Raw genomic sequence first — 14927 nt, forward strand, 5'->3', positions numbered from 1 at the left:
TATTGCTTGAAGAGAGAGCGGGGAGTCGGTGTGACCAACTGGAGCTTCAAGACACCCACCCATCCGCTTGAGCTGAGCGCCCCACTCCTCGGGAGGCTTTGAGCGCTGGATTTAGTCCCATGCGGAGAACAACTCCCAGTTGGATGTGAGCTAACTGGTGGGACACTGGGCTATGAAGAAGGGAACGAGGATGAGTGTTTGAGCAGTTCTTTGTTATCCTTCCCACTCAGCAAGAACCCCCAAGTCCACTAATGCTGCCATAAGATGTGATCGTTCCCAAAACATCCGCGTTTCCCCCCAGTCCTTGCAAGCTGCACTGTTACCGGCTGTGGGGCACAGAGCTCTGGGTTGGCTCCTTGCCTGGACCTTCTGGGCAGCTGCTTGGGTTTGACTCGAGCCTGGATACCAGCGCGCTCAGGAGGAATGGGAGCCTCCTGTCAAGGCTCGTCCTTGGCACTTTCCCAGTGTGATCCCCACTCATTACCTGGCAAGTGCTGTGATGGATAGCAGGTCTGTGCCCTTCCCTCCATCCCAAGTAAGCTCTTAGGGTTTGTGAGGTTGAGTCTGACCCTCTGAAGTCCTTGTGGAGGAACTTCAGCAGCAGCAGGGATCTCCTGTTGATGGAACTCTGAGAGTTGAGGAAACTCCTGCCAGGTGCCCAAATCGTAGGTGACTGTTCTTTAAATGGGATCCAAACCCAGGGCCTTGAGTGCTTGTTTCTTTGGTGCTTAGAAAGGGATGTTGGAAGTGGGACACCACGGATGAAGGCGGGTCCCTCCTGCGGGATGCTGGGCTCTGTTCGTGTGCGGGACGGGACTAAAGCTGGAAGGCACCATTCGCTGTGCTCCCCGATTTAACTAAGAGGCGGAGCTGGGCTCGGGTGGCATCAGCCATGAGGTGAATTCATGAATGGTGTGTGGCTCCAAGGGCCGATTTCAGGCAGTGATGGCGAGTTTCAGAGTTTGGAGCTGATTTTAGGGACAGGAGAGGAGGTGTGGTAGGTTCAGGGCCCCGTGTTTGGTTTAAGATGTGTTGTTCTTGGCTGTGTCAGCAGTGAGAAGCTGATACATTCCTGTGTAGAATTGTTGCTGATCTTGTTGTGGTCAGTGGGTGTCTGTGCGCTCCCCAGGATTCTGATAATTGTGTGGATCCAGATCTCCTGAGAAGACGCTCATACACTCAATGGAAACGCTGGCTCCAGCTGAGAAGAAGGGAACCTGAGGGGGGTTACTCCATTGAGTCCACTTTTGTGTGGGCATCTCTACCCATGCGTTACAGATGGGGAAACTGAGTCACGGAGCCATCGCTTGTTTGGGGCCCCTCATTGAGCCAACTTGGGGGCATAGCTTTGCCCTATCCTGCCTGACACTGTGCCCTAAGCCCCATCTGATAGCTGCTGGCCACCTCCTGTCCCCATGGACGAGGGCAAGGGTGTGAGGGGCTGGTTTGAAACCCACCGTGGTTCTGACACCGGCTCTTACCCGCCCGAGCAGCAGGGAGAGCTGAAAGCTCTGCAGTTCTCTAACTCAGCCAGTGCCTTGTCTGTCTGTCCTCACAGTGGCTGCGTCATTGGACCAACGTTCCACTTCGATGTGCCTTCCCTCTGCTTCGGTGACGTCTCCTTCGGTGAGTGCGCCCTGGGCTTGGACCGCGGGCCGAGAGGTCCATGCGTTACCGAAACGGGGCGCTTGGAACCTCAGAGCACCCAGAATGTGTGTTCCTCTGCAGCAGCAGCCTTCAGGGTGTTCAAAGCAGGACTGATACCCTTGGCAGCAGCATGGCCATGAGGGTATCAGTCCCTGAAAGGCCCTGGGAATGGGAGATGGGGAAAAAAGGGTGATGCTGGCGGGGGAAAGAAGGGTGATGCCTGGGAGGGGGAGAAGAGCGACGCTGGGGTGGGGGGAAAAGGGAGACGTTGGAGGGGGAGAAGGGTGATGGAGCTGTGAACCAGCCTGGAGCTGCTCTGGATAAATGTTGGGAGGACAGGAGCCATTCAGTCCCCTGACCCTTAGTGTGAAATGTTAATTAGTGCTGGGAGGGCACCTTGTTATTGCCTACCCCATAATAAGCCCAAGCCATAGCTCTGCGCAGAGCTCCTTCCCTGTGTCCCCCCACCCCGAAAGCCCAGTTCTGCTGTGCCAGCAGCGCTGGTGGCTGAGCATCCAGAGCTCCACTGAAATGCAGGTTCTGCTTCTCCATCTCTGCCTCACAAAAGGCTTTTTACTGAGATGAGCTGAAGTTTTTAATGGGAAATCAATTGTGGATTGATGGAAGGGCCATTATCGTGATGGGCCAGCCAAACCAGATGTCTTCTCCTTGGCTGGTCTCCTGCCTCTGCAGAACATCCCCACTGAGTAGGGTTATGCCACTGGTAGGGCAGGGAAAGCTGGTGTCAGAGCTTTCTGAGCAGTAATCAGATGTCCCCGTTCGTTAGGGAAGGTGAGACACGGCTTCTGCTGATTTCTCAGCCAGTGTCAGGCTCAGCTCCTGCCAAGTGGGCTGCAAACCTTCATGTGCTCCATCTGGTCGCCCTGAAACAGGAGATGCCGTAAGGATCCAGCTAACAAAACTGCATCAGAGGGCTTTGCATCGGGCTGTAGCTCCCCATTTCATCCATCCCTGCTTTTACTGCAGCTTCTCCTTGGTGCCAACCTGCTCTTCCGTATTGCAAACCACGGGGGGTGTTCATGGGGAGTTTTATGGATCCGATTCTCAGAGTAAATGCTCTGTCTGGCTGCTCGCTCCTATGAGAGATGTAACTGGTGCCGGTGTCGGGGCAGCTGAGAGAGAAAAACTGATGGCTTTGGGCATCAGAGCTGCCAAGGAGGGATCTCCATCACCACCCTGGCACAGAGCGTCCATGCCATTAATTCCTTGCTGGGCTTCTCAATTAGCTGCAGTTCAGATTGAAGAGAGCCAAACTCCAGGCGCAGTTTTACCGTGAGGGGCTGTTCACCCCAGGAATGGTGGGATAACGGGGGCATAAATCCCTCTGTGTGTCTCTTCCCCAGGCTTCCCTCACACCTTGTCGTGTCGCCTCAAAAACACCTCCTTGGTGCCCATGACTTTCCACCTTCGCATCCCCGGGGACGGCTCAGGAAGGCCCAGCGTTACCAGTGCTGCTTGGCTGTTGAACGACGATCCTGAGCCCTGGAGATGGGGAGTTGAAGGTTCCATCAGGCCGGCCGAATTTACCATCGAGCCTTGCAGCGGGACCATCCGCGCCCTGGGATCCAGGAATATCAAGGTGTGGGGAGAATCCGTCCGGCCGTGCTTCAGCAGATGGAGCTGAAGCTTCACTGGTGGGGAGGGTCCGGGGGGGCTTTAGTGATGGGAGGGAGATAGATGCACTTCTGTTGTCTGGGTTGGTCTGGGGTGTTTGTGAAGGGGCATCGGTTTGTTTCCAGAACCATCCGCTGAGCATCCTGTGCCCTACGGTCAGGCGCGGAAGCCACGTGTGTGCTTGAGCGCTGCGTGGAGCTGTGGCTTTGGCTTAACTGTGGGCAGAGGAAGGATGAGGACAGCGGGTGGCCGTTAGAGAGATGCCCTTGTGTAAAGCAGTTTGCTTTTCTTCCCGGACTTGTTTCCCCTCTCCCGGTGAACAAAGGAGCTGCATTCACTGCAGCCATCCCTAGGGGGGGCTGAAGCAGCTCTGCCAGGCGTGACCTGCACCCAACTTCTGGGGCTCTTTGCGTTTGGCCCTGGCTGTAAAGCTGAACTCGCTGGGTTTGAGGCAGCGCATTGCCCCGGGATTTATGCTGTTGTAGCTGAGATTAGAACCGAGATTAATTTTAATACAGTGGTGAGCAGAGCAGTTGTCTGATTAGGCTTTAATTCATCTTACACACACCCTGTTAACCACACGGGGTGTTGAACCAAGCAGATGCTGTCAGGAGACCTTTAGTGCTCTCAGACTCTGCTCTCCACATGGACCAGCACAAGGATTAGGGGAAAATCCTTCTCCTTACCATGGAAGGAGAATCAGGGGACGCCACACACGGAACGATAGTTTTTGGGTTTGGTGAAGGTCTTTGACGGTCTTCTCTGTCACCAGGTCACCCTGTGCTCCAACACCGTGAAGAAGTACAGGCTGGCGCTGGTGGTGGATGTGGACGGTGTCGGCAAGGAAGTGCTGGGGCTGCTCCTCACAGCCAGGTATCGGCGCTTTCCTTCGCGGCGTGTCCTCTCTCCTGGTGCCGGAAAAATAACAGCAAGATCTTCCGAAGGAGAAACAGAGTCCTTGATGCTGAGGAGAGCTCAGGTTTTGCTGCTTCCCTCTGGTCCTTTTGAGCAGGAATGTTCTCACACTTAAGCCGGAAGTCATTCCTGCTGCAGCCAGGCTGGATCCCGCTGTGCTGTGGGTGTCGGTGTCATACCAGTAGGATGCAGCTCACTGGTGCTTTTCCGGCGTCCGGTCAGTGCCTGGGCTGTGATTTTCTTTTTAACAACCACCCACTGCGTAAGGCAGGGGCTGGCTCGGACCTTCCGTCGCCGGGGCAAGCAGTTGAGGCTCTTCAGGCCCCTTTTCTGGAGAGGAGGGAGTAGTTTCTGCTGAGATACTGGGCCATACTGCACCAATCCTTGGTGGGAAGGTTCCTCCAGAGCTCAGGGCTTGCTGTGGGACCATCAGGAGGGCCTTTGCAGACCTCCTGGGGCCAGGGTTCCCCTCAGACAGCTCTTGGACAGGGCACGGCACTCTGCCAGAGCACTTGGCCGTGCTGGCAAGGTGCTGCAGTGCAGAGACCGTGAGTTTGCTCCTCCTTCCCAAGAGGTGGACGATATGTGAGATAGGGAGCCTGCTTTGGCAGGGGGCTTGGACCCGATGATCTCTTGAGGTCCCTTCCAACCCCTAAGATTCTGTGATTCTGTGTGATTCTGTGAATCAAAGGGAATACAGGAAGCTGAAGGCGATTTATTGCTGTTGGGGTAATACATGTCTGTCTGACAGTGACAAATGTGTTCCGCTCCACTGTGCCCTATTCAAGGAGGAAACAAATTCTACGTTCTCTCAGTATCTCTAATTCCCTCTGGGACATCTCTTTGCCTAGATGCATCGCTCCTCGGCTGGAAGTGCTGGACCCCACTGTGACATTTGGCCGGTGCTTCCTAAACTTCCCATACAAGCAGCCACTGACCCTGGTGAACAAGAGCCACGTTCCAGGCTGCTACAGGCTCCTTCCTGAGGTTTGACATCGCATCTGCCCTCAACAATTATCCAAGGGTTTATTAAGGGGATGGAAAATAATAACAAAGGGGTGGGGTAAGACCTTGCTGGTTTATATTCAGATGGGTTCTTGTTTTCAGCAAACCTTTGGGTGTAGAAGAACCCCCTCCTCCCGAATATAGACTTTGGGAAGAGGTTTGTATTCTAGCCTTTAGGTTGATTTTATGGTGGGTGGTGAAAAGCTGCTGTGAGGAGGCTGCTGGCATGGGAGTGTGTGTGTGTGGGTGCAGCAGCTTTTGGACCCCCTTGGGATGCGAAGCCCATCCCGGTCTCCCAGCTGGGTTCTGATGGTAGATGTTAAGGAGTGCAGGTTTCGTCGGAGGTCGCTCTGAAGTTGGGTTTGATTCTGTCTCTTACAGAAGCACAAGCAGGGTGATGCTGTGCTGTACTCCAGCCCCATGCCCTCTGGGATCATCATGCCTTACAGCTCTGTCAGTATCCCGTTGGTGCTGGAAGCCCAGAAGTTGGGACATCAGTCTGCTTCTGCTGTGCTCGCTGTGCTTGGGAACAAGAACTCCCCACTGGTGAGTCCTCGAGGTTCCTAATTCCAGGGATCCTTCCCGGGGCTGCAGTACGCAGCCAGGGTGGACAAAGAAAGGGGTTCATGGTACAAGCAACATCCAAGGTCTAGAGGAGAGGAAGGCTGGTGGGACTTCTTGGCAGGTGACAGTCTGAGAGTCCGATGTGGCACATAATTACAGATAGGAGAGATGGGATAACGAGCGCAGTCTGCAACCCAGCATGGTCCCTGGAGCTCAGACTCTGCTGCGTGATTAGGTGAGCAGGAGCTGCTGCTTCAGAGCAGGAACTTTTGTTCAGGAGGGCACTGGGACACCCTGTGTGAGAAACCACGCTGAGAGCTTGGCCCATCACGTCGAGAAGTATCCGTCATATCTCTGCGTAAAGCCCTGTGCATCTCCACACCCCTGGCATCTGCAAGGCAGGGACTCTTCCTTTTTCCAGCACAGGCTTGGAAATGGTGAAGCATTCCTGATGATGTTTCTGGAGCCTCCTGAAAGATGCTGTTAGCGTTCAGGCATCCACAGCAGCAGCAGTGACAGCAAGATGTAGGCAGGAGAATGCCTTGTGTAGTGTCCTGGCTTCATCTAGCTGAAATCTAGAACAAATGTAGTTAATTAAATTTTAGTTTAGAATGATATTAACTTTGGAAGCGGCTGTTTCAGGATGTCTTGCCATCTCTCTGAGCATGAAGTAGGATGCCACAGGAACCTTAAGCTTTCTGTACCCGAAAGGGAGGCTGGCCTTTTGAAAGCAGGCTGGGGATTGAAACTGTCATTAAAACAGATGGAAACAATGCTGCTCAATCCCTGGATGCCAGGGAACATCTCAAGCCTGGCCTTTGTGGCTGTGCTGATAGGAGAGACAGGCAAGCCTGAAGCGGGACAAACCAGTTGCTTGGGCGTAGACGGGGCGTTTCCCTGGAGAAGGGGGATTTCTGCCCTCGAGAACCAGCCTGCTGTTTAACTGCAGGTTCCTTGCAACGCTTTTCCCCTTGAGCTAACGGCTTCTGGGTTCAAAGCTTCACCTTGCCTAAAGTATTTGCCTTTGGAAGTGAACGTCATCTTCATTTTCCTTGTGCTTCAGCTGGAGGAGCCCAGCTCTCCCTGGCAGGGGGTTGAGTGGCTCCACAAGCCCGTGCAGTCGGTCTTTAACATGCAGCATTTGCGCTCCCTTGCCGCGAGCGCCGGTAGAGGCTTCCCTGGGTGTACTGAGCGCAGGGGTGGGAGTTTCTAGCCGTGGGGCGGCATTCTCCCTGTTTCCTATAGCCTAAGCACAGTGGTGGATTCATCTGAAGGTTTCTGGGCTAGCAGAGCATCAACTTGCACATGCTACACTGGTGGCAAATCCTCCCCGTAGGGATCCTGTGACGCCAGCCTGACCCCGGGGGAATGGCTGCAGCGCGTCACGATGGAGCAGAGCGCGAGCTGGCTCTGAAGTCACCCCGTCAGCGCGGATACCGAGTCTGCGGCCGCACCTTGCATTGCGTTGAGTCCCTCTGGGTGTCTGTCGCTTGGTGTTGGGCTTGCAGCGGCTGCGTGCCAGCTTTGGTGTGGCGTATTCTGTCATCCTCTGTGGGAAGGAGCTGGTAAAACCCAGACCTGGGGTTACTGGTGGTCACTCGGACCGCGGCCGTCTGCCAGGGACAGATGCTCTTCTTTCCTAAAGGATCTACCGTGACGTTATGGTACCCAGAAGCAAAGGCAGAGTGGTGCTGGGGGGTGTACGTGCAGCAGTATTACCCAGAGCAAAGCTCCTCGCCTTTCATGGCTGTCACATTGTCTGTCACGCTGTTGAACAGGGTTTTTCTTTCCCCCTTTATGAAGACAGCAGATGAAGAGTTTTGTTGGGCTTTTTAATAAGCCTTCTCCTTGGTGAGGATTCATTGTGTTAGTGCACGTTCCCTCGTTAAAAGCAGCTAGCCTGAGCATCTTCCAGATGTTACTGTGTCCACCTCCAGAGGGCTCTGCCCTGCCTTTGCTGCTTCCACCCCACTGCCACGGGGAAGCCAAGGCAGCTGGTGAGACACAGCTCTTCCCTCCAGCTCCTTCTTCCTGGCAGCTCTGGGCAAGCATCAGCAAGACCTCAGCTTTCCCTACCTCCCTCCTCCTAGAGCGATGAAACATCTATCATCACACAGCTTCAGCTTCCCATTTTTGAGGTACCAGCCTTGGTACGTGGTTTGTTGGGGTTTTTTTGGCTCTTGCACAGTGCCCTGTTAAGAGACGAGCGTTTACAGACGCTGCTCCTTCTGCCTGAACTGGACTAGTGATTCTGACAGCTGTCAGTGTCTTTTCCTCGAGTGGGCCATCGTTAAAGGTTTTCCATCAGGGAGTCTGGTTTCTCCTGTGGTTAAATCCCACTCCGTGCCCTCCGGTGAATCGCACAGCGATTGTCAGTGCTGGGAGTTCTGTGCCTTCAGGTTCTGTTGAAGGGTTGAGGTGTTCTTAGGAGCCGGGCTTGTTCAGCCTGGAGAAGAGAAGGCTTTGAGGGGACTTCATTGCAGCCTTCCTGTCCCTGAAGGGAGCAGAGGAACAGGAGGGAATCAGCTGTTCCAAAGGGCAGATACTGTCAGGACAAGGGGGATGGAGTGAAGCTGAAGGAGAGAAGGTTTAAATTAGATATTAGGGGGAAGTTTTTTAATGAGAGAGTGGTGAGGGGCTGGAACAGGCTGTCCAGAGAAGGGGTGGGTGCCCCATCCTTGGGGGTGTTCAAGGCCAGGTTGGATGGGGCCCTGGGCAACCTTATGTAGCTCCAGGCGTGGAGGTTGTTGGCCCTGCCTGTGGCAGGGTGTTGGAGCTCTCTGGTCCTTGAGGTCCCTTCCAATCCAGACTGTTCTATGATTCGGAACTGGTGAAGTCCAAGCAGAGGAGATGAAGTTCCCTGGTTTTTAGCGCTGTGAGAAGGTGTCTCAGCACAGGAAACCGTGTTCCTCCTCCTACCATGGTCTCTACAAGAAGAAAACTTGGAGGGTCTCAGACTCTGGAGAGAAAAACAATCCTGCTTGAGGGACAGAATGAATAATGAATCTCTTGTTCCTGTAGTACTGGGAGTGCACAGAGGCAGCACCGAGAGGAAGCCAATGGCCGTGATCTCTGCTGCCAAGAGCCTGCTTTGCTGGGGGCTCGCGCGGGTTTTCAGGGGGCAGCTTTGTGGGGGATGCGGAAGAAGTTACCAGCCAAGTACAGCTGTCTGGAAGTCCTAGAGGACAGTTTGGGGCAAGATCCAGTGGGAAAAGGAGCAGGAGCAAGAAAAGGAGCAGGAGCAGGCATGGGGTGGAGGAAGGAGAGCTGAGCAAGGGGGAAAATCAAGTGTGGGGAGCTGATTTTCCTTATCCCCCAGTAACAGGGGCCTGTGGCTTCCTGATGGGATCACTGTAGATCCCACACTTGCTCCAGGCCTCCTGCATCGGTGTTACAAGACTGCAAACGTCCAACAGCCATAATCATCCCCCAGTCTAGGAGTGCCCTGAGAGCCATCTCTTCTTTAAACTTTCCCTTGTCTTTGTTTTTTATAATCTTCCCTACCTGGAGCAGACCATCAGCTTGAAGGCCATTGGAGAGGGACCAGTTGTCCACGTGTATCCCAGCAAGATTGATTTTGGCAATATCCACGTTCTGGCAGACGCTTCCCGCACTCTCTACCTTTCCAACCAGAGTCTTATCCCTGCATCCTTCCGGGCAGAGGTGGTAAGTATCTGTGGGGATATTTCCCAACAGAAATGATGGCTCCATAGCAGCCTGGGACTTGATTTTTGTACGTGATGTTTCCATTTTGCTATCTGAGAGAGCAGCAAGGTATTCCACCGCAGCGCAGCAAGAGGAGCCCAGCACTGGGGGACCGCTCACTAAGGCAGGGAGTTTTCCTGGATGGTTGAGCAGAAATTGATCCTAGGTCCTTTTCACAAGTTCTGGCTTTACATTGTGGGAGGTGTTTTGCTCTGAGCTGTGTATTTGGAGCTCTGAGATGAAGAGAAGCCCATAGCCTTTTTCTCCTGAAAGGAGCACGGGTTTCCTGACCATCTCCCTACTCTCTCTGTGTTTGTTTCAAGCTCCTCCTGGTGATGGAGACCATTGCTCTGCTGCCAGCTTGCTCCCTGTGAATGTGGTTTTAGGAGGACTGGAGGGTCTAGCACCCTGATCGCCCCATCTGTAAAGGGCAATGTGGGAAAAACGAGAGGAAGAGAGAGGAAGAGAGAGGAAGCTGGGGCCATGCCCACGGGGCACAGCTGGCAGGTTTCTTCCTGCTTGTTTCTTCACTGCCTCTCTGTAAACATTCAGAGCTGGATTTCCCAAAGCAGAGAGCGCCAGGACACCTCACTGCGGCTGATGATCAGTGGGAATGGAGTGCTTCAGTCCTGGGGGGGCTGTTGGGAAGCACTGCCCAACTCTTGGGGAAAGAAGACTTTGGGCACCAGGATTTTACTCAACCTGTTTGGCAGAGTTTATCCTTCAGGCTCTAGGCCAGATCCCCCGGCTACATAGCTGCTGCAGTGGGGTTTGAGCAGTCCTGGCCTCGAGCCTTTGTGCAAACCCGTCGGTGGGGAAGCCAGGAGAGATGCAGCTTGCCTTGGTGTGCTCTCCCAGGGGGAGGCTGGGGAGGAATAAAGCTTTTCCCGAGGATGAGTATCCCTTGGGCTGGGCAAAGCAGGGTTAAGGAAGTGGATCTGTTACAGGAGGGTGCAATACAAGCACCAGTGTAGTTGCTGTTTCCAGACGCTTGGATTTAGGGAAACGAAGCCTTTATGGATTTACCCTCATGTCTTTAGTCCTTTCTCCTGCACCCCAGAAGAGAGCAGGGTCCGTGGTGTCCGTGCTCACTTAGCGTCTGCCGTGTCTTACAGGCTGGCAAACGCTCGCGCTGCAGGATTGAGCCCAGTAAAGGAGTGATCCCCCCCGAGACCGACATGGCTGTGGCTGTCATTGCAAACTTGGATGACATCGAACAATTCAAGGACAAGGTGACCGTGTCCATAGAGAACAGCCACAGCTACAGCGTCCTCATCCAGGCTTTTGGCATTGGCACCACCATCATCACGGACAAACCGCTTGCTCCAGAGCTCAACTTGGGCCCCCACTTCAGGTAAGTTATCTCTCTGCTCCGGGCTCTGCCGTGGGCCCAGCAAGGAGGAGTTCTGCTGAAATCCTTGGGGCTGGTTCTCCTCCAGCACTCCAAGTCCTGTCTCGGTGCCACTGAAGCCCCAGGAACTCCTTTAGAAATGTTTTCTGGGCGTTTTTCAAGTTGTTAGATTCCCTCAGAAAGCCACTGAGCCAGACACCAGTTGGGAAATCATTCCCGACTTGCCCTGGGTTAGAATCCATGTATTTTCTGGCTTGATGGAGTAAAGATTTGGAAGAAAACAGCAGGTTCCAGAAGCCTCCAGCTGGGAAATGTGACGTTACAAGTAGAAACACAGTGCGCAGTACTTTTTGCAGTAGCATTGCTGTCTTCTTCACTGGCTGTGGAGTATCGTCTGGCAGCAGCAGAGAACCTTGGCAGTAGCTTGTTAGCAACTCCTTGACTAAATTACCAGCGCTGTTTGGTTTCCCTTCTGCCCCAGGGAGTCCGGGAGGAGCAGCAGAATTTGTCTTTCCCCTGTATCATCTCTGAGCTTGCTGTCTCTCTCCTGTCCCCTGCCAGGCTGCTCTCTATCAGATGTGGATACTCTTTCCTCCCTTCTCCTGCCTGTTTTCCTTGCTGTCTCTTCTGCCAGCTGCCACAGCACGGAGCAGCCATGGTGGCTGCAGGACCGGCCCTGAAAGGGAGCAGAGGAGAAGTCTCCTGAGGTTGGGTGGCATAAAGGGAGAGGGTTAATGGCAAGAGCTTAGCTCAGAGAAGGGGATTGGTTTGATCCTACCGTGTGTGTCTGAACCTGGCAGGTTCTTGCAAACAGGGGAGGGAAATAAGGTTTTTCAAAGTGTTTGAGACCTCTTGGAGCATTCCTGGGAGAAGGAATCACCTTCTCCAGGTGCCTGTTCCTTTCCCTGGCCAAAGAGGGTCCCCAGTTCTCCCATACCCTAACCTTTGGTTAGAGCCAGCAGGTTAATCCTACCTTAAGCATTTAGAATAGATTTTAGGGGTGCAAATATGCACCCACAAGCCATCCACGTCAGTAGGGACACTTGTCCAGCATGTCCTGTGCTCCATGCGGCCACAACTCAGCTACACAAGGCAGAGGACAAGGCTACCGAGTTTCGTGTCCTCTGCCCCCCTTCGCCTCCTGGCCTGCGGGTTGTGGAGCGGTTGGGCTGCAACCGGGTGAGCTGAGGTGGGACCAGGGAGCATGGCAGATGAGTTGGGCTTTCCCAGAGCTGCAGGTTCTGCTCCAAGCTTTCCCCCGCTGCTGTCGGCAGCAGAAACCGTTTCCTGCCCAGCTCGGGCCCGTTGTTGTTGAGCAGCCTGTGGCCAGGGCTGGTTTGTTCTCTGCTGTCGCTGCTGCGCTTGCCTTTTGCTGCATGCAGCAGACGTGGTTTGCAAGCTCATCCTCCATCCCTTGGACAGACACCAACTGTTGCAGGAGCTTCTTGTTTCCTGGCCATGCTCAGATTTATAGGGGGTAAAATAATTCCTGCAGCCTGGCCTGCAGTCAGCATTCCTTGATGTGAAGGACTCAATCTCCATGGAATATTAATCTGGCTTTCTATCGAGCTGGAGTTCTTCATCTCTTGTTGTTGCTCTGGTCCTTCAGCCGCTCCATCTGGTCTTGCTGCTGTGCTCGTGTCGGGGAAGCATCACTTGATCCCACGTTCTCTCAGCACATCTGGCTTCCCACAATACAAAACCAGCTTCAGTGTTCAGCCCAAGGATGATACGTTGGGGATGAGGAGTCGGGTGCTCCTGAAGGGATGGGAGAGATGAGGGGGAATAACTGAGATGCTGATGTCCTTGGTGAAGCTTTTCCTTGCTCTGCGCCAACAGACCGGCTGCTGGATGCTGATAAACTTCGGGGCAACCAGGGTCTGGCTCTTGGTGTAACTTTGAGCTGGGTCAGTGGTTTTGGAGGTGGATTTGTTGCTGGGTGGGTGGTCAGATAAGGCCAGCGGGGCACTGAAGCCAGGTGGGTGCTGGGAAGAGGCAGTTCCTGAGCCATTTTCCATCTCTGCTTCTCTTCTAGCCTGGATCCCTGTTGTTACCACTTCAAGATAACGAACGCAGGACGACGCATCCATCGGCTCTATTGGAGAACGGAAGGTTTCCCCCCATTTCCCCGTTGTGGTCGTCTCCCTGCCATCCAAACCAAGGGCAAAGGTTCCTCCAAGAACACCAGGCCTGCCAGTCCCGTGTTTAAGCTTCAACCCCTGACAATGGAGCTGATGCCAGGCCAGACGATGGAGATGACTCTGGAAGGCTCCTCCAGCACTCCTCAGGTGAAGTCCCCCACGGGTGCTGAGCTCCCCATCGCATCACCTCCACTGGGGCTTCTCCTGCAGCCCCTTGACTTCTCCCTGAGAAGATGAACAAGTGCTTTCGAGAAAATATCTCAACGCCCCGAGTGACCATGTCAGCACCAGTTGCGCTCCTTGCTGGCCACCATCAGTTCCCAAGGGGTTTTTTTGGGGTGTTTCTATAGCTACCATCAAGCCAACTTGCCCATACCAAAATAGGGGCTGAAGGAATAGGGGCAAACGGTGGGTTACAGGGAAGGAAGGGCAGAGAAAATAAGTTAGGCTTAGCCTAGGAGCAGAGGCAGGGAGTGGATTGAGAAACCGCGAGGTAATTTCTCTGGGGGAAGCAGGGAGTAAAACCAATGTCCTGGGAAGGGAGGGGAGCGTCTGGGAGCAGCGTTATTTTCCCTCTGCAGACAAACATGGGCAGAGGGCTTGCTTAGAGCCCAGTCCTGGAGGAGAAAAACGAGCAGCCGGAATGGTGGGAGTGATGTTCTCCATGGGGGAAGCTGCTCCCAGGGGTCATTAGAATTGACAGTTCCACTTGTATCAGTATTCCCATAACAGCTCACCCCAGTGTAATAGTTGTGGAGGGTTGATGGCCAAGATCCCATGGCATGGGTTTATCCAGGCTATCAAATTCCTTCTGTGTCCACGGCTTGCAAATTCCATGGTGTTTTCTGGGCTCCCTGCTGGCACTTGGTGGGTGACGTGTGACTCTTGCCCACAGGTAGTGAAGGAGCGGCTGGTGTGTCATGCCATCGTGGGGAACCAGTTTGGGAAGACACAGATAATGCAAGTGGATGTCACGTGCGAGTTCATTGCTCCCACCCTGCAAGTGTCGCCCAGAGCAATGTCTTTCCGGGTGGAGAAGGTAGGTCTCTGGGTTGGGTCCTGGTGTTTAGTAGCATGGCTGAGGACTGAAAGCCCACGGAGGGGTGTGATGGCCTTCAGGGAAGGAAGTTAAACATCTTCTCCAAGTCCTCAGGGCTTTGCCATTGGTTTGAGCAGGACCAAGCTATTGCCATCAACACTGAGATCATTATTTCTCCCCTGTGGGGTTGGGGACCATCTCTCCAGCTCTATTTTGCCTTTCTTGAGCTGGAGGCAAAATAGAGCTGCTGAGCCCATGGCCAGGTGTGTGGGACCCACAAGAACAGCATGGGCCTCACACAGCCATCCTCCTGTGTAGGGACTGGGGCGGGAGAGCAGGGTGCTGTGGCCGAGCGATGCCAAACACCCTCCTCACCCCCCCAAACCCCCCCATGAGGCACCCTGTGAGCAAAGCGACCATGTTTTTAGAGGTGGGACTGCTTAACTTCACCGGAGGGCGGTGACTCACCCCCCTCCCTGTTTTTTCCCCTTGTCTTTAGCAACCCAGTGATGTCCTGAGCCTTCAATACAAGCCTCTCTCTTTAAAAAACACCTCCTCCCTGCCGCTCAGCATCGTCCTGACGGTAGAGCAACCCTTCTGGGTCTGCAGTGCGTCCCAGCAGCCCCTGCCAGACCAGGTGAGCAGCCCCAGACCTTCCCGCTAGTGGGGTTTGAAGAGGGAGGGGGGTGGGGGTGCGTTTCCGTTGGGAAGCCCTCTGGGAGAGGTGGTTATTCCATTGAATTGGCAGTCAGTTGGCCTGAACAGCATCAGGTTTGAAAAGGAGAGAAAAGACCAGCTCAATTGGGGAAATACCTCCTGGCTCTAAGACAACTAGGAGCAGGCAACTAGGTGTGGGCCAACCGTGTGGTGAAAGTGTCTCTTGGAAGCCCTCCTTGGGTGACCTGAAGAGCTGCTTGGTCTCTTT

General features: G+C 54.1%; 1 protein-coding gene across 1 annotated transcript in view; it reads left to right on the plus strand.

The window, feature by feature from the left end:
* LOC311204673 (hydrocephalus-inducing protein homolog) overlaps positions 1-14927 on the plus strand; it is a gene marked incomplete at both ends in the record, with an annotated part of 64825 nt that overhangs the window by 16090 nt on the left and 33808 nt on the right. Inside the window, 10 exons of the mRNA XM_084281066.1 lie at positions 1559-1626; positions 3012-3247; positions 4055-4155; positions 5049-5184; positions 7275-7331; positions 9280-9432; positions 10587-10825; positions 12858-13110; positions 13859-14002; positions 14502-14639. Of these exons, the coding sequence (XP_084137192.1) occupies positions 1559-1626; positions 3012-3247; positions 4055-4155; positions 5049-5184; positions 7275-7331; positions 9280-9432; positions 10587-10825; positions 12858-13110; positions 13859-14002; positions 14502-14639 (1525 nt within the window). The remainder of the gene's footprint in view (positions 1-1558; positions 1627-3011; positions 3248-4054; positions 4156-5048; positions 5185-7274; positions 7332-9279; positions 9433-10586; positions 10826-12857; positions 13111-13858; positions 14003-14501; positions 14640-14927) is intronic.

This window comes from Gallinula chloropus (assembly GCF_964237585.1).
Source record: "Gallinula chloropus genome assembly, contig: HAP1_SCAFFOLD_280, whole genome shotgun sequence".
NCBI classification, from domain to species: Eukaryota; Metazoa; Chordata; class Aves; order Gruiformes; family Rallidae; genus Gallinula; species Gallinula chloropus.